Below are 22,966 nucleotides of genomic sequence, written 5' to 3' on the forward strand. Positions count from 1 at the left end.
TCACTCTTACTACTTCTTTTTCTTCTTTATCATTAATTCTTTCAAAGTTTCATCTGAGTAAATGCCGGGTTGCCCCTTTAAAGTCAGGCTTCTGCATGTTGCAAGCATTTCAGACAGTTAGGGTTGAGAAGTAGATGTTAGTATGGTGTAATATGAACAAAAGCAAATAGTATTTGATCTATGGTGATCTTTGTTATAATATGTAACTGCAATTTTTTTTTTTCGTATTAGTGTAGACTTTTCATAGCAGAGCCTGATTTTAAAGATGGAAACCTGCCTGAGTAATCTTTCATTTCTCCCACAGTACATATATTAGCATAAATTATTCCATGCCTGTAATGTGTATGACCAAATATTTATGGTACTGTCCCAGTTAGAAAAAAACGGAATAGTACCAAGAAACGTGTGACACATGAAAAAAAAAAAAAACTTTTCAAAAGCGACCTCTTCCCTTCAAAACTTTTAATAATTCTAAATGATGCTGAGAAGTGTAAAGCATCAAGCAATGGAAACTGCCAAAATGATACTAAATAAAAAATGAACAAAAATGAGCATTTATGATATTGTGCGCATGATCTTTTTCGTTTGTTTTTCTGAAGGGGGGATTGCATTTCATTGGTTTTGTATAGAAACTTACATTGGCAGCTTTAATGGAGAGGTATTCGAAAAAAGAGTAAGCTTTTGGACATCGTACAAGCTTCACTAAATGTCCTTAGTAGTGCAAAGGAGTGGAGGTATTTGGAACCTTGGCATTAATGAAAATGTTTGATTTTACTATATCTGATGATTACAGTTGTTTGTCATGGACAGCATGCGAGAGATTTTATATTGTGAAATAAAAAGAAAAACCCGAATTGTCACTTTCATCGCCAACTTGGATTTTCATATTAAATGGTTGTTTGTTTGTTTGTCTTTGTGTTTGTCTGCTAGTTGTGATGCTTATGTGTTGCATAAAGGTATTATGGTGATAAGCACAATCAGGGTATGCAATCACATGGGTTTCTCACTTTGCAAAGCTGGCTTTACTTACGTTGCTTTCAGACAGGTGACGTGCCTTTTAACCGAATTAGAGAGAGAGAGAGAAAGTACATTTTATTAACGTGCAGATAAGCTAACTACGAACTAGCTTGTATAAAAGAGTAAAAAATCACGTAAGACGAAGGACCTCTCTAGTCTCGTTGGATTCGACAGGGAGATGTTAACCCGTTACCTACGTGAACTGATGACCTATGCACTAAGTCTGTGGGGATCTTAGAATTTCAGTATGGAACGGGTCAAGCGGAGTGGAATCTCTTATTAATTTGTGCAAGATTGTGCGCAGGTTCTATAGCATGACACCCAGTGCTTAGCACTTCTCTGAATAGTCTTTTGGGGATAATAAAGTTACTCGTAATTGTACGGAGCAAATCTCTTTTTCTTCATAGTCTTCTTGTCATTAATACCTCAGGATTGAAAAACAAAAACAAAAACAAAACAAAGCAAACCCAGAATATAATACAGGGTATTTGAATCGTGTATAAAAACCTACACCTTATACCATCAAGCGCGCATTTCTGCGTAATTTTGTTCACGTTTCGGCACTTTTGATAACTCTTTCGGATTGTATAATTGGCTAATGCGTGTTTCTGCGCGTTAAGTAGCATTTTACACTTGGTATTTTTTTTTTTTTTTCGTTTTTGTTTGTTTTGTTCGCGTGCCCTGTTCTCTGCACACTAAATAATTGCTGACGGAAATATTGAAAGGTACAGCGAACTGCTGCTCGCCGGGCTCGTTGTAAACAGTGAAGAGTGCATACAGTATAATGTACCTTCCGTCTGTAATTATACCCCCGCCAAACGAAGTTTGAAGGGGGGTATGATAGGAATCAGCGGACGGTCGGTCGGGCGGTCGGTCGGGCGGTCGGTCGGGCGGTCGGTCCGTTGCAAATCTTGCGTCGCGAACTACTTCCTCAGTTTTCAACCGATTCCCATAAAACTTGGCACAGATGTGTGCCTTGGGTTGTAGATGTGCAAGACATATTTTTTGACAGTACCCAAATGTACGTTGCCATGGTAACGGCATATTATGGGCAGAAATGGGTACAAATCTTGCGTCGCGAACTCCTCCCACAGTTTTTGATCATTTTTTTATGAAATTAGGTACAGCTGTTCATCTGAACATGTTAATGTGCAAGACACATATTTCCGCAATGGCAAAAAGTGCGTTGCCATGGTAACGGCATGTTATTGGTAAAATATAGGGCAAAATGCTTCATGGCAAAACTGCTTCATCAGTGTTCTTCCAATTCTCATGGAATTCATATTGAATGTTTGTCTTAGGATATAGGTCAGCATGACACATTTCTTGACAGTGACAAAAAGTATGTTGCCATGGTAACAGCTCACATATTATGAGCCAAAATGATGGAAAATTTTGTGTTGCAAACTACTTCCTCAGTTTTTGCCCAATTTCCATGAAACTTGGTACAGATGTGTGCCTTTGGTTGTAGATGTGCAAGACGCATTTTTTGACAGTACCCGAAAGTACGTTGCCATGGTAACGGCATATTAATGGTAGAAGATCAAAGAAAGACCTTGCGGATTTAACTACTTCCTCAGTTTTTTGACCAAAGCTTATGAAATGTGGCACACACCTTGATCTTGGTAGGAAGATGTGGAAGACATATTTTTCAGACGTGTCGGAAGCTGCGTTGCCATGGTAACGTCATATAAATGGCAGAAGATCAAGGAAAGATCTTGCGGATTGAACTACATCTGTATTCGACTGAAGCTCATGAAATGTGGCACACATATTGGTCTTGGTGGGAAGATGTGCAAGACATATTTTTTTGGACGTGTCGGAAGCTGCGTTGCCATGGTAACGGCATATTAATGGTGGAAGATCAAGGAAAGATCTTGTGGATTGAACTACTTCCTCAGTTTTTGACAAAAGCTTATGAAATGTGGCACCCACAATAGTCTTGGTGGGAAGATGTGCAAGACATATTTTTCGGACGTGTCGGAAGCTGCGTTGCCATGGTAACGGCATTTAAATGGCAGAAGATCAAGGAAAGATCGTTCCTTGGGTAAGACTGTCGTCACGGGGCGGGGGTATTAATCACCTTAAGTGATATTTCTAGTTACCGTCTCCCACTAACTTGTCACATGTTTGATTCTGTTGTTGTTGTTTTTAAAATCTATACTTGCACATTGTGCACTTTGTGACTTTTTAATGTTTTCTTTTTGCGTTCGTTTGTAATACTTATTTCGTGTGTGTGTGTGTGTGTGTTTTTAGTTGCATTCTCTTCATTGTATGATTTCTATGTTCTTGTTATTTCACGGCCTTGCTGAAAAAACAGATTATAGCTGATACACGTGCTTTTTACCGTGGTTAAATGAATGAACTCAACTCAAACTCAACTCAACCTTCTACGGAGTACGGATATACAGACGAGAGATTCTCATTACTTCTCCCGTTCCAACACCTCCATGATTCGACAGAGGCAAGGCGGACTTCATTTTAAAACATGGGCAGTGGACATGTCTGTATCGGTTATGTGGTATGGGGCTACCTGAAAAACGTAAAATACCTGACGGTGTGACAACGCAAAACCAAAGGATTGTTTACGTGAGATACTTATTCAGATGAGATATGGAGACAATCTCGGGGCAGGACCCCCGAAAGGCGTGGGTGTTGTTCTTGTTTTTTTTTGTGTTTTTTTTGTTTCACCTAATCCACATTTTTCAATAAGACCTGTAATCTATGTCTTGTTTTTGTAAGGCTTCTTTTAAAGCTAGTCTGCGCATATAACATGCCAATACGCCTTTAACACAAAGCGCTCATGTCGTTGAGGATGCCTTTGCAAGAAAGGCATGCGTATACAAAACTTGAAATCATGAAGCCCCTTATCATAATCATCAGCAAGTCGATTCATGACCACGGCCATGACCACGGTCCACTCTAGTGTATCAACTCACGTCTCCTGCAAGCAACAGTATAGGCACTCAAACCAAGTCCCACACGTCGCAGGATTAAAACAAATTCATTATAACCCACAGAAGAAAAAAAACAACAACAGCAGCAGCAGCAGCAAAACAACCAAGCAACCAAACTACATGTTCGATAGAAAAACACAACAGATAAAGAAATACGTGTATCGTCCGGAACAAAATGGAAAGATAACATGCGTGATGATGAATGAAGGAAACGGAATTCGAGGGAGGCAGGGGAGGTGTAATAGATAGAAAAGATAGGAAACTAAGAAACTCATAACCTAATCAAGAAAAGACAAGGATGGTCTGTGAATTGAGAAGTTAAGGACACGTAAGGCAAATGGCTGCAAAGCTGGAGGGATGCGACACGGCATGAATTGGCGCCAAAAACACGTTCGGACTGTAACAAATGCGACTTCATTAAACGTTTTTCTTCTTCTTCTTCTTCTTTTTATATGTCTCTTGGTACATACACTCATATATTTTAATCCAGAAGATACAATATATTGCATCATATTCGCCAAAAGTCGGACAATCATGTCATGTAAGTGCCTAAAACGGATTTAGTTTCAATTGCTGCGTGTTCGCACAGTCGAGATCCATACAATGGGTCACGAATGTTTGTCGTATAAACTAAGCTGTCTTCCCCATTTTAAAATGGCTGACAACATCAATATAATATTCCTCCGTTTCTCGCTATTGGTGAAAGAGAAATGTAATTTTCCTTACATAAGGAACAAAATTAATGATAAAAATGATTTGAAATAATGAAGATCACAATCAGAGACAATCAAAAGAAAAGCTGTAGTTCTCTTAAAAGGTGATATGACGCAAGGCCACCGCACACTAAACGACTTTCGGTCGCACGACTGACCGACTCTGGATCTGTTGTAAACAAGCGTGCTTATTCTGAGGTTATTGTGATTTATTTTGGATCCAAAGTCCGGTCAGTCTGGCGACCAAAAGTCTATAGTGTGCGGAGGCCTTTACTTGCACTTTGAAATAACAATGTGGAACAAAAACGTGCACGTAGCAGCAAAACAATGAAACACGTGGCTACGGTTGTCATCTCTTGATCACACAGCGCAGCTCAATAGAGTATACCGAAGCTATGACGTCATAATCTTTCGCTATAGCTTCAAGGTGGAACCAGGCGCGCCCATAAACTCATACCTGCCAACATTTCAAGATGAAATATCTTACTCGTGGATTGCAAAAATCCCATTTTATATGCAAACTGAAGTTAAAAATCTTACTTTCAGTCAAATCTTCAGAAATACACATGAAAGGTATATCTAAATATATATATTTTTTAAATCTTATTGCTTTGACAGAAAATCTGATTTTGCTATTTTTAATGTAAAAAATCTTACTGAATCTGATAAAATCTTATTAGTTGGCAAGTATGTAAACTGTCTGGACAGGTGAGGTTGTTTCGAACATGTTTCCATGGAGATGAATGGCTATGGAAACACCCTGGTGCTCTGTAGCTGAAAAGAACACGTTCTCTATTTTCCTTACAGATAGGGGAAGATGCATCACATTCAGTTACTAAAGATAAAAGGTGTTGTTCAAACGAGCGGAGACTGCAAAAATATAAATCTATCTCCTCAACCCTCAGAAGAGCTGTGTGATGAATACGTAGGTGTACAAGCAAGTATATAAAATTGAAAGGTCAGGGCTGGTACGTGAAGAAATAAGCACATCATGCCCTTTCACTGAGCATGTATGTAAGAACTAAATCAATTCATGATAACAAGAAAGCAGAAATACATGTCAAAATACAACCACCTCATCCAAGAAAGTTCGAAAGTAAGTAACAAAAGAAATAGTTAAATGAAAGTGGAATACATTTTGTAAGGCAATGTGTCCTTCCAAAAACGAATGAAAACGTTGGGATATTTAATGTAAAGCGTTATCACCACCACAGCAGGTCACAGTCGGAAAAAAAAAATAATACGACTATGCTGGTGGAAAAATTTATAATTGCCATTGTATGAAGTTACACAATGCCACGTTGTACTTGTCATAGTTACGAATCTGATTTAATGTAATATTCTTTTTTTTTTCACTAATTCATACACGCCTAAATATCAACCTCATTTAACCTCATCTAAACTGCAGAGTCGCGTAAATATATCTTGCGTACAACTAATCTTAAACTATTTCAGTGGCAGGTATTTGACGAAACAATATTTCCATAGAAAGCCTAGAACTTGGGAGAAATATAATAAAACCTAAATCAGAAAATCAATGTTTACACATGGAATCCGCACAAAATGAACTGTGGTTTTTAGCGATTTCTTTATGGATTACAATATATAATACTTTATACATAGGCTAATACATGTGCAAAGAATAAGCCTTTTAGTACTTCGACAAATTTATAAGACCATCATGAAGAGACTGTCCTGGTCGTGAAACAGTTGCCACACTATTTAACATATACATTGATTATAAACTTTCCCTGGCTAATGCCAATGCTCGTAGGTCATTACGTAACATAATACATGTACGTTTATAATTTACTTGGGATGGTTATTCACGTGACCCTTCTTTTGTCTCGTTCTTACGGATGAAATGGAAAAATTCTTTTTACGTATAATTATTGTCGAAATAACTGAGAAAGGAAGGTGTAATATACAAACTGGAAAAACAACAACAGAAAAATCGGTCTCTCGCGCACTTTGAATAGAGCATAAACACCATGATGTACCTGTTTTTTGTCAGTTAGAATGACCATTTTGCTATAAACATTATTCAAACTAGTGGATGTTTCTTCCGTCCTGACATAGTACAACTTAGTAAACAAGGAAACAACAAGTGAACAAGGAAGACGCGGCCGCTACTTGAGCGTGCCGCATGTTCAAATCCGAAAAACCTCGCGTCCTGGCAAAAACGAGAACGGTTCTTGGCCAAAGTAGCGTCCGGTCCACTGAACTAGAAACGTGTTTCTAGTTCAGTGGTCCGGTCCCGATGTTGGACACGACTGAGCAGTCAGCCAATCAGCGATCCTGCCGCTACGGCTCCATCCACACAGAAAAGCGAATCTGCTTGAGATGCACAAGAAATGGGGATGGCAGTCCGAGTGCGGGGAATGTCAAAGCCGATAATTTGCTTCGGCCTTCTCTCGGCCTTCCAGTCGGGTAGCGAAAGTGCCCTACTACGTCCTCTCACTACGCTTTTCGAGGGACGGCAATTCCAAACGAAAGAGTGGTTGTTTCCTTGCGGTCTGTCCTTTATCAAAAGCACAGAAGAAAGACTGATAAGAAATTATAATGTACTACAAAGCAAATTGAAACAACGAAAACAACGCGTATAACTTCAATTCTGACATTACATGGTATTACTATTCTGAGAGATAACGGAAGTAATCAGAGCTTTAATCATGACAAACTGACTTTGGACTTATCCGTGATTGCACTCATGAATATTGGGAACCCAATTTTTCAAGGCCAAAAGTGTTTTGATAAACTCAATTATTATTACATCTGATACTACGGCGAGGTTGACTGTTTTTATATAAGTCTTTATTATCAAAGTCCCTCCCAGAACCGGTCTTCTCTTGCGTTGACCAGGTTGTCCGTGATGGCCCTGTCCACGGAGGGCCTGGAACTCTCGGAGAACTGCGGATGCCACCAGTGGAGCACCTCCATCCGTATTACCGGGTCCAGGGACACCGTAACGAGACTAGACGGGACGCCGGTACCACGCCGGTCCAACCGCCCGAACACCAGCTTCAACCGATGGTACCGCATGTCCGCACCGACACAGACGGACGAACGCACGAGCTGTAGGCCCATGATGCGCGCCAGCGGCACGTCCTGAAAGCTAGCGCAGTGTATGCGCATAATACAGTCGCGACCGTCCGGATTCTCGTGTAGCGCGGGCTGGGAGTGCCCCATCGTACCCGCGGGTATCTTGCAGGGCTTGGCACAATCCCGCATCTTCAGAAAGTGGGTAAAATGTCCGCCAAGCCTCCCGCGCGACCACCAGGTGTAGAGACAGGTGTAGTTCGTGGCGGCCTCCGGAGAATACTTGCCGTCGCCAACGGGAGAGAGGTTATTGAGGGCCGTCTTGTACGGTTCATGGGTGTGGTACAAGGCTTTTATTACCGTGGCACGGAGACCTGCGACCCGTTTTACCGAGGAAGGTCGTAGATAAGAAGGTAACTGAACCGATTGGTTGACGCATCTGTTGCAATGAAGATAGACACAAGAACGTTACCATTGGTATACATGCGGTTTACTTCAAGAAATACAGGTTAAAAAAAAGCGCCGCATTCTCCGCTATATCCCGATCCGAGGATCGATTCATGTAATTATACATAATGAAATAATTATGTATAACATGTATGCGGAGTACCGCGACCGACCGGGCCGCGAATTTTTATTACATGTATTTTTCAAATCTAAAAGATCATTATCACTTTTGGATCGATTGTACAATATTTTCCTCAAACTTTCACTGATGCGTTCTACTAAATATTGCTGCTTTTAATCAATCCACATTAATATTTGGGCTTTGGTTCTCTTGAAATCTGCGTAGCCATACTTCAATCGGGTGTAAGGCATTTGCCATTCGTATTGTTTTGATTATTCAAAAGCACAACAACGGACGGTATTGAATAATAGAAAGCTTCTTGTCGGAATATAACAAAAACAGAAATTGCCTGCATAATTTCATGCAGTCATATAATGTTAGAAGTTTCCTTTCTCAACATGACGAACTTTTTCTCTTTTTCATTCTTCTCTTATTTTTTTCTAGAATTTCCAAGGTCAATGGCATCGAGATATTACGCTTGCAAGTGAAACAGCGGTTCACCTTCACGTTTCAAACACAATATCTATAGGACTAAAAATAACGACAAACCCACACACATTACCGTTCAACGAACAGGCCGTGAATGTTTCAAAGTTCTCATTCATTTTACTGAATAATCGCCACATCCTTGGTTACCTTTAGTAATGGGTATCACGTGGGAAATTGTAACGTGTTGCTGCTTAAGAAAGCAATGCACGGTCACGTTGCTAGATCTCAGTAATAAATTGGTCTGTCCCTGGAGGCACTGCCAATTTGAACGAGACATGAAAACTCGTCACATTGAGGACGAGTTAGGTGATACGCTTGTGGTCATGAGATGACAGTCATCTGTGATCGACAAAGAAAAGAATGTGATATAGGCACCTTGAAGTTATATTGAGCGTGCATGCGAAACCGTATCTGTAACCACTCGACCACGGGTCATCCACGGAAATGGTAAGACAAAAAAACAACAACAATGTATAGATATAACGGGGGGAAAGTCAATGCCCACTCAACTAACGTGGCCGTGTGAACATCTATTGCATTGCTAGACGGAAAAGCGGCCTTGTAACGACTGAGGTCGCTATGCCATTTCTGGCAACTTGGGAAAAATACGTCCCGCAGACATAAAACCTATAATCGGCTGGTTTTGATACCTTGCCTTTAATCACAATTTTCAGTGTAATGACGTCATCAAATTACAAAACAATGACATGGTCTTGAAAGAAAATTGTTCAAAGTACAACACCTCAGTCGTCGTCATTACATACTATGATCGGTTTGACAAAGTCAACCTGCAAAATGTTGCTGCAGTCGAAGCAATGTGGTCTCCAACACACAAAAAAGAGGGATATGGCGTGTGTGTGTGTCTGTGTGTGTGTATAGGTGCGTTTATATACGAACGTGATTTCTACATGGACGAATATGTAATACAAAATTGAAGAAAAAAAAACAGTAAAGTAGCTAATTATTTTGTTTCGTGATCTTGTGGGGTTCGAACCCGCAACCTCACGTCTCTGAGACGTCGCCTTTAACCACTCGGCGACACGTCTCGACGGGAAAATATGGGGAACGTTATGGACTTGAAAGACAGTTGTTCAATATATAACACATTCATCGTACGTTGTCAGTTTGCTATTGACATGACGATCTATCATTTGAATATGAGGCAGGCATTAGTACCTGTATGAAATTATTATAGGCATGGTTATCAAATTGCCCTAAAATATCCTTATAATTGCCTTATTTTTACACACAGTTACGCTATCCCTTTAAACTCGTCACAGTTTAATCAGAATCATTAACATCATACATTAGTACCATATTCAGTTCCATAGCTGATCACGTTTGCTAATCAATTAAGAGTAATTGTCTAGCATGTGTCATATGGCCAACCTGTATACACACGTATATACACACACACAATGCTAAATGTATGTATCAAACATCTGTAACACAGCTTTGAACTAACTATAGGAATTATCGCTGCACTTATCATCCATACTTTTTATCACTATCTGAAACTCCACAAAAACCACTAATTGACAAATAATCATCAATACAGAAGACTGAATACCTTTTTTACAATGTATAGCTTGTTACATGTATAAATCAGCACAAAGTAACCACGACTACATTGTGTTACTGAATTAATATGAACAAATTTCATGTTGTGACAGTATACTATATCAGTTTGAAAAGCCCAACCTGCAAAACTATAATTTTGCAGCAGTCGAAGTAATGCAGTCTCCAACGCAAAACAAAGGTATACTGTGTGAGTGTGTGCGTATAGGTGTGTTTACATGCAAACGTGATTTCTACATGGACGAAGGTGTAGTACTCTATTGAAGAAAAAAAGTAAAAAAAATATATTATTTTCTTTCGTGCTCTTGTGAGGATCAAACCCGTACGTGTGCAACCTCACGTTTCTAAGACGACGCCTCTAACCACTCGACCATACGTCTCGACGAGAAAATTAGAGGAACGTAAGCTTATGTACGTGAAAGATGAATCAGGAATCGTTTGGTCCGCATTCCATTCTCATTTTCAGTTTTAAATTGCAAAATTGTCAACCTCATGAGGAGATTTCAAAGAATAAAATGCATGATTACTGCAGCTTATTGTCACAGCTACAACATAAATAAGTTTCAGAGGAAATGAAGCAAAATCAGCTGAGATAAAGGTGCTTAAACGTTGTCAAGTCAATGCATGGTTTCTAAAAAAATCACCTCCCATAGACATAACACGTAAACTTGTCCGATTTTGCGTCTTTACCTTTAAACACAATTTAAAGCATGATGACGTCATCAAATTTCAAAACCATGACATGGACTTGAAAGGCAAATGTTCAAAGTACAACATATCTGAATTTGGGATAATATTGAGCTTAAACAACAGAGATACGAGCAAATGAATGTCAGAAACAGTACCTCAAAAAAATTAATTCCACTTTTTTGATTTCAGATGACGATATGATGACGTCATAATGTAATTATGGAAATAATGATACTTGAAACGTCATGTCCAATTTATATGCTTTTGTAATATGCAATAAAAACATAGGGTCACCTGACGTTTTAAAGAGCTATGGCGAAATAAACAAAGACATGTTTTTTCACTATATTTGCACATAGACGCGCACGCGAAATTTGAACTTTGACGCAAGTGCATTGCTTTGTTATTTGTAGGAATCGATTAGAAATCAATGGATATTGTTGCTCAAAGTATCAGGAATCCAAATCTGTCAAAAAAAGTGTATTTTCATGTTGCTGACGCGCTGTGCGCGCGAAAATGCGCGGACGGACGCGCACGCGCAAAATTGTTTGAAACGCATAAAATTGTCTGAAACTTCGAGATTTCCCATTGGAAAGTTGTTTTGAGCCTTTTAAAATTTTGACGCGCGCTTACGCGCACTTAATGATGTCCTAGGTAATTAGCATCAAAAGAAGTAAGATAGAACGTGACCTGAACTTTATGTCCACAAAAAATGATACAGAAATGACCTTTAGTTATGAAGTTATGATCGATCATGTAACATGGTCCAAAAATCACAAAATGGCGCCTAGACGACGTCATAGATATGTTACTGTCATGAAAACCTTATTGTGGCTAGATATTGTCATGAGACATGTTCCCTGAAAATGTCATGTTATTCCGTAATGTCATTCTTGAGATATTGATGACACAAAATTGTCCAGAAAGAAAGAAGAATAAAAAGAAATAAAGAGAGATTTTGACAATCACAATAGGTGATACGCTGATAGCGTATCACCTAATTACGCATTCGCATCGATACCAATGTAGAAATTGTACTACCCTGGGCTAAGTGCAGTAACATTTCGCTCAAACAAAACGAAATACTATGAAAAAAAAATACACCTACGAAGAAGAGCGAATGTACATTTTCATTTCTAAAAGACAAGTCTGTATTGTTACACATAATTTAACTTGATTTGCTTTGAAGCGGAGCAGTAGGGAAATTCCCCTTGGTACGCTGCCTGACGTCAAACCGAATGATGGACAATTGAAAACATGACCTTCACCTTCTTTTATACCCACGCCGACTTTTACTCAGTGCATAATGTTTTTTCTTCTTTTCTTTCTTTTTATATATAAGTTGGGAGTGTTCTCCAAGCTGAACAAAAGGTACACGGTATAGTCTGAGACAGAATTGAATAGATGTTGTATGAGGAAGATGCTAAGTTGCTGATCAACTGTCTCTTGCGACTTATTCTCAGAGGTATTGTATGTGCAAATGAATGTGCAAAATCGTAACAAATGTATCGTATCATTATTGCATATACACGCACACACACACACCACATAAATATCGCATAATATCATAATAATTACATTAAAATTAATGATGATGATACCAATAATTATCATTATAATAATAAATGACATTCATGCAATGCTTACGGACCTATGGGTGTTTCTCAGCGTATTGATACAGAACAGCATGAGAGAATCAAAATACAGAATATAATTACAATATTGTGATATGCTTCATATTACATGACATATTCATACATTAAAGAAATACGTCAGTACTTGCTGCAGAACACTGTTTCTTGTATATTTTAAATCAAATCTTCTCTCTCTCTCTCTCTCTCTCTCTTTGACAAACTGATGTCAAGTAACGACTATTCTTCATTTTTACTATTTCTTTAGTTCCACAGCTGTTCCTCATCTATTCAGATATTAAGATAACTCTACAATTATTTTTAAATTTGTGGGGAGAAACAATGCTCTACAAATAAAACTGTCTGGCATGGTCTTATTTATTATGCTAGGAAATAAGACTAAATTCATAGTACATGTGTATAGTGACAACAGAAAGTGCTACCATACATGAAGTGTTAAGTTTCAGCTCATCAGGAATGGGTGTACAATCTATATCAAACAATTATTGTAAACTCTTAACAACAGCCCTTGCACAATGATAGTTCACAACTATAACAAGGTAAAGTGACATTGTAAACTTGTCTAAAAATATCTAATGAGCAGTAATAGTTCAAACAAAGGACACCTCATTGATATGAACTTCCACTAAAAGTGCTGACAAATCTTGTATGAAAATAGAATTTCGAGTGGGCGCACATTGAGCTTGAAAAATGATGCGGAGGTGTCTAAAACATAAAGCTCCTAAAAGATTTTATTTTCTTTTTACAGCATTAAAATATTTGTGCTTTACATAAACACTTGTCTATTTTGTCACAAGAACAGCAAATTAAGATCAGCCTTGCCCATCATACAATAATTTGTAGCTTGAGCCTACCAATTTTCAAGAGATACCATTTGGAATATTAACTATTGTGCGAGAGTAACAAAGATTTCTACATAGTTGCCTTACGGTCCGAGTTGAACATGAAGATAACACTGAGACAGGTGAACTCACATTGAATAGCGCATGTGAAGTAGAAATACAGAAATATATTATGCAAAGCCAAATCCTTGCCTTAAATAAGCCTCTTCATGTTTTCAATCCATTGTGGCTGATGTTACCAGACTTATGCCTTGCCTAAATGATGCATTTTTTTTTGTCGCACTCTGTATATAAATGAATGGCGTTAGAAAGGAAAGAGTCTTGTGTGAATTCGTTATTTTTTATGTTTACTGTTTTTGTTTGGTTATTTTTTTCAAGAGAGTTCAGTTTACCTTGAAATTGTATCATTCTATTGTAAAGAATAGAGTGTTTGATCCTCGTCTCACAGAAATACAGGCAATTCCCATTATAAGTAAATCCTTGTGACCAAGTTTTCTTTTGTAGTTTAAAAACTTTGTTACAGCTGAACAAAACAGTATAGATATACAAATAAAGTGTGTAAGAATATTAAAAATGAAATGAATCCTTATCATGAATAAAGGTCACTACATAACGTGTAGCAAGACATTTGTAGATAACACACAATCTGTAGATAAACTGATAGACTGATAAATAGACTTCCTAGACTAAAAGATAGATCTTCTTTTGCTTTCCTTTCTTTTCATAAACAATTGAAGATTGTTCTCTTGCTATTGGTCTTCTACAGCAGCATTGACTGCTCAATGGAGTTACATGTAGTCGTCTGTTTTGCTGTTAACAAAACAAACTAGAGAGGCACTCTGAGAGCGCAGACCTCTGCCAGGCATGCAGCTCACTTCCACCACTGATTTTGTTCTTCCTTGTAGATATCAGTGATTTCCACCCATACATACTTATAGCATGCTGAAAGTGTTTATAGTGTGCTGAAAGTCGCCCGATTTCCCAATATAGAAGCCTTTGTTACGTCATAAACCCTCAGCTGCAGGGCGCGCCTCGCCCTAGCAGAAACTAGAGCACGCACTTTAGTGCGCGCAGGCAAACCTCAAATACGCGCAGCCTGAACTCCCAAGTTCATTGACCCTACCTGCCAAAATATCAAAAATCCTTCATAAACTCCCCACAAATTCTCGGATCACTAACAAAAGTTGGTCGTTTGGTACTTGTGTCATTTTCAACCTTTCCTGCAAGTTTCATCCCAATCGGTTCACTACTTTTTGAGTTATTTTGCACACGGACAAACTAACTAACGAACGAACGAACACACAAACCAACTGTAACGAAAACATAACCTCCTCCCTTGGTGGAGGTAATAATGATTTCAAGTTATCTACTGTACTAGTGATGGATAATCACAATCTGAGTCTTTGAGCTCAAGCGCAAATGTGGTACAATGATCAGAAATTTTTAGAAGTCATGCTTTCGTTTCATGTCATATGCATATAAAGTTGATCATCCATAAGATGTACGAGCAAAATTTCTGTCTCCCCACAATCAAAATGTAATAATTCGTAGTAAGAACAATTTGTTAAGAATGATGATGATTGCAATGGCCGGCACATGAACTCTGCTGGCATCTGTGAGTTGGGCTATCAAAAATCATTCTTACTTTCTTTATGGATTTATATTTATATTGCTGGCTGAGTGATTAACTATAAGATATCATAAAACCCTTCATTATCAAACCTTCCCAGGTATTTTTAGCCTGCCTCTGTTTCAGTCAAATTTAATCCAGAGCCAACTTTACTGGTAATCCTCTCATGGCTGTGTTGTAAGCTGGAACTCGTCAAGTTATCAGTGGCGTTCAGGTGACTCCTATTAAAACTTGTCAGAGTAATCCTACGTAATCTTAACGCAGCGACATTGGAAACATACTGACAATCATGCTGTCAAGAAGACTGAGTGATATAAATCCTTCAGATTAACGATGCAGTTCTAGGGCAGCAGTGAAGATGTCATCCTGTCCCATGGCCCTGTACTGCAGTACATATGTGACCGTGCACCTCAAAATGAACATAAAGTCGCACACACTGATTTTGCGTGAGAACTGAAAATAAGTGAAATGGGTCAAACTTGACTTTTTCATATTTTCTGAAAGAGCGGGTCTTCTTTTACATTATGCTAAAATTTGGTATCATAAAACGGGCAGGAAAGTGTGTTGTTTTAGCAGTTTATCTCGAACATTTTTGGTAGAATAGTGTGATTAGGTGTGTCTTCAGAATCCCTTTTTCATTTCTGAAAAACGTTATCCACACTCTTCTCTTTCAACTCTAATAACTTTTGAAAGGAAAGTGCTACTGCTTTGAAAGTTGGCATTAATTATGGACAGAATGTGTTAATAAGGCATGCTTAATTTCAGTTTAATCTGATAATCCCTTCATTGTTGTTACTCTGGTGGTTTACTTCCTGTTTTTTTGTCCCATTCATCGCACAGCCAGCACGGTTTGGTAAAGATTAAGCGCTTGAATAGACACTGTACTTCAGAGCCTCTTTTCTCAGTTCCCACGTTTCCCGAGTTTGTGCTTTCTTTCCAATATTTAGAGAGGTTAGGAGAGTCCATTTGATTTGAGTTATACATCATTTTAAAGCTTAAAGTCTGCTCTTTCAGAATATGGTCTCAACTAAAAATTCATGTCTGGCGACTTTTTGTTTGTTTTGAGGTGCAGGGTCACATATAGCCTTTTGTCAAGGCCCTTTACCTCGTTGTACGTGTGTTGGTGAGCGAATGGGAGCTAACGAAGCAGGCTCAGCAGAGGTGGACAGTCCTTGAGGGCCTTTTGAAATCTGATTGACATCTTCATGTTAGCCCTTTAAAGTACCAACTTTTGCTCCCCAAAATGGGGAACAAAAATCAAACAATCTGCATGTCTGTCTGCTCGAGCCCAATTTGCATAGATGGTGACTGCCTGCCACAGACCTCCACTGGTGGTCAGTGATGCATGTGAACAGGCCAAACAACGGCAAGATGAAGGATGTGGGAAGTAAGCCTTTCTATTGGTGGACCAGAACCCCTTCATATGACTATTCAGCAGGGTTCATGTGCCATGAATAATATGTGAAGCAGATCATAAAAGGTCCTCGCGCTGACACGCTCACTGCGCCCGCATTACTTCTCTCGCCAGTTATAGCCATTATACAGCGAGTGGGCCTTGACAAAAGGCTAGTACTCTAGAGGCTATTGATACAGTGTCATTGTTGTTGTTGTATTTGAGGTGCGTCATTTACATATGAATACATTGTATTTGCGCCTTCATGTGCATATCATTATTTTACATATAATTAATTTCTCAAAAAACAAACTTAACACTTCATAATTATTTTCATGCGCACTATGTGTCTGCTGTCAGTGGTGCAAGTAGAAGTCTTGGTGCAGACTCCTTTACAGCCCACAAGGGTTTGTGCTAACTGCTTGCAAACTGGGGGGGGGGGGGGGGGGGGGGGATGGGTGACAAAGAGATTGTCCGACACCCACCTGTGGTAAAGCTTCCTCCAGAAAGTTGCGGTTCTCGTAGCCCAGTGGGCGTCCCTGCACAAAGTGGCAAACGTGCCGATATCTGTCGGCTGGATGTAATTTGCCAGGACAAACCACAGGTCTGAGGGATAGACTACGCCCTCGTCAACAGTAGTCTGAGCTGAACGCTTTTTCTTTGAACCTGTAAACAAATAAAGAGGACAGCCATAAAAAAATGAATAGATAAAAAGAAATAAAACATACAACACTACAGGGAAAAAAATGATTCCTATTCCTGAGGCTACAGACACAATGACAGACCTCGAACTAACACTTGATTTATTCTGAAAAGAATGATTGCTTTGCTAAAATCTGAAGGACATATCATGGGGTGAGAATGAGATGAACGTTTTCAAAAGTTGCCAAAAAAACCCCCATAGTGTTCGAGACAACTTTAATACCCTTCTCATTCTCAACCAAAGATATAAAGTATGAAAAAGCAAAGAAACAAACAGTTACACTTAGCTTTAGAATTACACCTTATATCAGTTCCAATGAACAAAGACAAGTCATCTTCATCTTCTAAGTTTCCTGAACATGTAAGTACAAATTTGCAAGTGCACTCAGGAGTAGCAATGAGCTATAAGTCTAACAAGAAAGTTGTCGTAACATGATAGGGGTTACGGTAATTAGGTTTAAAGCTCTACTTTCCAGCTAACTATTGTCTCTAGAAACATGTATCAATATATCAATCAAACAAAGCACAATACGGTTTTAATTTTTGTTAGATACTGCATGCGTTACACTTAAAAAAGATGCACATGGCTTTAAAAAAAAGAGGCACATTATCTTGACAAGATAAGAAGCACAGACATAAAATTAATTATACAAAAATGATCAATGTTACCTTACACTGCTTTATCCACACTTGTAGCACAACAAGGACACGTTTGGAAGAATTATTGAATTCTGAAAATCTTTTTTTTCAGCAAGTACTGCAAGCCAGGTGCCTGGGCACATATCACTTGCCCAATTTAGTCAACAGCTTGCGAACTTTGCATATTTTACTCAAGCTCTCAACATCTATTACATTTCATTTCATAGTATTTTCTCTCATTAAAAGTTTGTATCGTTCTATCTATTTTGAGTACTTGTGTATTCACACGCTTATTACCTCCGCCAAGGGAGGACGTTATGTTTTCATTACAGTTGGTTTGTTTGTCCGCGTGCATAATAACAAGGTTGTGAACGGATTTGGATGAAACTTGCAGGAAAGGTTGAGAATGACACAAGGAACAGATGATTAAATTTTGGTAGTGACCTGGAAATTTGTATGGATTTTTATGAAGGATTTACAATATTTATGTAGGTAGAGTCAATGAACTTGGGAGTACAAGCTGTGCATTTTCGATGTTTTCATACATGCACTATCAAAGTGCATGCTCTAGTTTCTGCTAGGGAAAGGCGTGCTTTGCAGCTGAGGGTTTATGATGTAACAAAGGCCTCTATATTGGGAAATCAGACGACTTTCTGCACGCATACATATGGGTGGAAATCACTGATCTCTATGCAAGACTGAGATCATCGCTGGAATGCAGCTGTTTGGCAGAGATCTGGGATCTCACAGTGCTTTTCTACTTTGCAACAGTCATACTGCATTTTTGTCCTAAATGAAATAAGTGACACAAATGATATGAAATAAAGATGAACGAGCTGTACTTTATACCTCTTCTATGTACAGCCTTTTTCGTGTTGCCTTCTTCTTCTTGCTCATCAAATGAATCGTCAAGGTGAAGATTGGATCCCTCTGTCCCACCCTCAAGATCGTAGTCGAAGTCATCGTCCCAGTCCTTCTCGTCCCAGTTCAAATCATTGTCATCGTCCCGCTGGTCACTTTTTCCCTTCATCTCGCCCGATTCCTCTTCCTCCATGACTAACTTTCTCATTCCCTGGGGTTGCGTGTGTGTGGATAGCTCAGGAAGGAGTTGCACTTTCAAAATTCAGGCAAATTGAGGAAAAAGAATAAGGAAACAAATCAATTCAAATATCTATTTCAATTTGAGTGTTTATTCATCTATTTCAATCAATAATGACAAATTCTAGGGAGCTTTAATCATTTTTTTTCAAGCATGTTGGACAAAGAAAGCAGTCACCTTCTCAAGCTGATGTGCAATTCTGTCATAGTTTCTGAACAGCTTTTTTTTCAGTGCCCAGGCACTTACTGATCAATTTCATATCAAAATCTATAAAACTGCTCACTCATTGCTACTTGTTTACACAGATTAATCTGGTATGGTTGGAGAGTGCACACTCATCTAATATCTACAGTATTTAAGGATACAATCATTTCTTTTCCCTAAAAATATCACAAGATGGAATTCTCGTATAGTATTCATTGTTTTGGTATCAGTTTCCTATCTTCCCTTTTTTTAATGGTACAGACAGAAAGCTGTATTCCAGTGGAGACAGTCTTAGAGTCAAATGTGACCCGCTACAACAAAAGGATCCTAAAGTCGCTGACAGGCGAGGCAATCATGGCCCAGAAAATTGCTATTTTCAGGCCTTTCCTTTGATCATTTAGCTTCAAAATTTCGGCAGATGATAGAAGACACATTAGACTACAAAATTATGTTAAAAGCAGAAATCCAAACATTTTGACAAATTTTGGTGATCTCACTTCAAACTTGATTTTCTCAGCTCACCCGTCGCGACTTTAGGATCCTTTTGTTGTAGCGGGTCACAAATGATTATTATCATCTAAAAAGTTGAAAGGTTAGCTTTTAAAAGTCAGTTTGTACAGCTGTATTAAGACAGCTAGTAACAAAGGTCAATTCCATCCATCAGAAGTTAGCTGTCTGAAACGAAGGAAAATCTCGTTAACACTCAAGGAAAATCTCAACAAAGAATAAAGAAACTTGATGTGTCTGTAAAAGCAAGGAAGTTGACATGTTGCACTTTGTAAGGTAGACAGAAAGATCCGTCTGTCCCGAGGACTCTTTTATATTTTGCCATTAACGCTGTCGGAGGGGATCCGTGAAGCCAGATGTAGTCTCCGCGGAACATTCCCCGACGGACAGATACAGACCGATCTTTCGGTCAATTTGTAAGGATGCCATCCTACAACACCTTGCCTAGCTTTGACTGAATATGTAACAAGAAGAAGCGACTCACTTTTGTTATACTGGAGTTTGCTTGCCTTCTTCCTAATCCGTGTTGGCAGCTTCGCAGCGGGATTGTCTGCAAAGTCGGTGATTCTTATGTCTTGAGTTTGACACAGGAAAAAAAAAGCAAACATAGAAAAATTTAACCTGACAGTCCTTTGTGTCAGGGCTATAATGAATAATGCTACAAAAATAGAAAAACAAAAGCTTTCCAATTCTGCTCTCCACACATCACTTTCTGCATTCAAGGTGTTAGATAAATGATAACATGGTGGTGGTAGGAGCCAGAGGTTCTATAGTTAACTTAACTTGTTTTCTTTAATCAAGAATGTACAATATTGACCATGATGGGTGTTGAAGGATACACATGTTTTTGGCAGTTGATCAAATCAAATAAAGGGTGCAGATTAAATATAGTGAAATGTTGTGAAACTTGCTTCATAGGCCCATTTCCCTCTGCAAAACCAGTTTAATCTATAGGTTTTTTACTACACAGTATACAAAGCATACATAATATATGAAGATGACTACATGTAGACTACACGTATCCTCAGTAAAATATTTGGTAATCATGTAGAAATGCACACCATGCATACCTACAGTTTGTACTACCAGGTATATTCCCTTAAATGATTTGTCAATGAAATTTCTTATGGCTATCAGACATGCTAAGATGGACTTTATCAGACGGTTTTGGTCCCATGGTTTCATGGAATTTGAAAGTCTATTATGGAGGGAAAGTACAAAATTCCGGATTTCAAATGAAAAGTGCGGCGATCGTGCCCAGGCCCCATGCGCAGTTCACGGCATACTTGTGAAATCGGTACATTAGCACGGCGGAGGGGCCGGCTTTCTTCCACAGTATAATATGCGCGAATGCGGCCCCACCAAACCGCGTTTTTGCGAGATTGATACAGCGGCGGGGCCAATTTCCAGAGCATAGCATCTTTTGTCCTCCCGTTTTTTTTTTTTTTTTCTTTGGTCTTCAACTTTTTAGTCTCGGAAGGACTCCCTATAAAATCAATGTCCCTTGACTAATCTAACAGCCAATTTAATCATAATACAACCCTAACCTAACCCTACTAACCCTAACCTAACTATACACAGCCCAGTCGCTGTATAAATAGCCCCCCCCCCCCCCCCTCTTCACACAGCGTCTGGTCGGGCTAACCCTAACCTATACCTTGCTTGCTAATGCACGGGTGCACACGCACTGCGATGGGGCCGATTTCACGATTTTGCCCAGTTCACGAGTGACACATTTCCAAACTGCGATTTCTCTCTTTATTTTGCCTTTTCGACTTTTCAAATTCCATGAAAATACTCTCACATGGTTCATTTGAGCACCTCCAACAGTTGCACAACATTTAATCGACATACAGCAAAGAAACTGTTAGGTGTGCATTTCTACATGATTACCGAATATTTACTGTCCAAAAGTGATTCTATTTTGCATTCCTCTGATCTTCATTTACCATGTCTTTATGCATCAAATGATACGATGTATACTGGTGGTGACACGACATTTGCTCAGGTGTGACAATAACCGCACGAGCGGCCCCAACACGTACTGGTTACAGTGCCCCGGGGTTACTGTGACAATTGCAGCTGCAGTGCTCAGCATCATTTTTAACCTCAATTATTTATTCCGGTATTTTGTCAAACCATGTTTACTCCACACACAGTTTGGATAATGTATGAACTCAGCGGTGTACCGGGTATCAGAAGTTAACTTGCAAGAATAAGTATTAATTAGAATCTATCTTCCACCGTTATTTCCTTTGGCTTTGTTGTCTTGTAGCTTGGTATCGTATCAAACACCAATGCCTTCATTAAAGGACAAATGTGAAACTGGTGACAGTGAATCTTTTTTATGTACAGATACAACAGTCTACAGTCTGGATCAATCAATCAGTTACACATAAAAACAGTTTCTTCTGACAAAACAAAACTCACTCAGTGGAATCAGCTGGAAAAATATAACACTGAATGATTAAAGTTTAATCAATTATTATTATTATTATTATTATTTTAAATTAGGTCTAAATACTAAACCTTAAACTCAGATGATATTCTGCAGCTCAGTCTGTGCTTTCTTTAACAAGAACCGCCTGACCCTTGACATTCCCTGGAAAGTGTTTATTCTAGTATGGTAGAGTAGTCCTAACAGTTATTACAATATCTAGTCCTAGACCTAGTACTAGTAGCAGTAGTAACATTGTTGTTACTGCAGATAACGATTGCGCAACAGTCAGCCAATATTGGTTGAAATGGTGCAATAGCCGGCCGCTTACATCATATACAATATATGGGACTTAACTACGAGTCAATTCCCACAGACCTGCTTCATAAAGGTAGCCCGACAGAGACAGTCGATCACGTGAACTTTTATCGTTTCCTTTCCGGGCTTTAGGTCGCCGCCGAGGCATACTACCTTGGAACTCCTCTCAGACATGGCATGTCACAATTGTCATATGCGGCACTAGAGTAAAGTCAGGCAAAAACGTGTCACTTTCATGGGTTCTAGAACCTCAAACATACAACAAACACAGCACAGGGCACATGAATAGGATTTCGTTTATTAGGATCCTGATCACAGAACTCTTACACATAGAAGAATCACACCCATTCACAACCCGCTGAGCTCGGTGTCGCCACCGCGCACCCCGGATGTGACGCCTCAGTGCACACGCCGCCATGTTGCTTAGCGGTACCTCCGCAGCTCCTCGCGAGTACAGTACGGTCAACTCACTGATGGGACAGTATGACAGCC

At 39.0% G+C, this 22,966-nt stretch overlaps 1 protein-coding gene across 1 annotated transcript; it reads right to left on the reverse strand.

Moving 5' to 3' along the window:
• Positions 1–6,756: 6,756 nt before the first annotated feature.
• LOC139745433 (transmembrane protein 183-like) lies at positions 6,757–22,657 on the reverse strand. Its single transcript, XM_071655822.1, has 5 exons — positions 22,535–22,657; positions 20,204–20,293; positions 18,759–19,022; positions 17,054–17,234; positions 6,757–8,165 (listed from the first exon to the last, which is right to left on the reverse strand). The coding sequence occupies exons 1-5, from the start codon at positions 22,620–22,622 to the stop codon at positions 7,508–7,510; spliced, it is 1,281 nt and encodes a 426-aa protein (XP_071511923.1). The 5' UTR covers positions 22,623–22,657; the 3' UTR covers positions 6,757–7,507.
• Positions 22,658–22,966: the final 309 nt, after the last annotated feature.

Source organism: Diadema antillarum, unplaced genomic scaffold (assembly GCF_040938485.1).
Source record: "Diadema antillarum isolate AM-2024a unplaced genomic scaffold, OU_Dant_1.0 seq00001265_RagTag, whole genome shotgun sequence".
NCBI classification, from domain to species: domain Eukaryota; kingdom Metazoa; phylum Echinodermata; class Echinoidea; order Diadematoida; family Diadematidae; genus Diadema; species Diadema antillarum.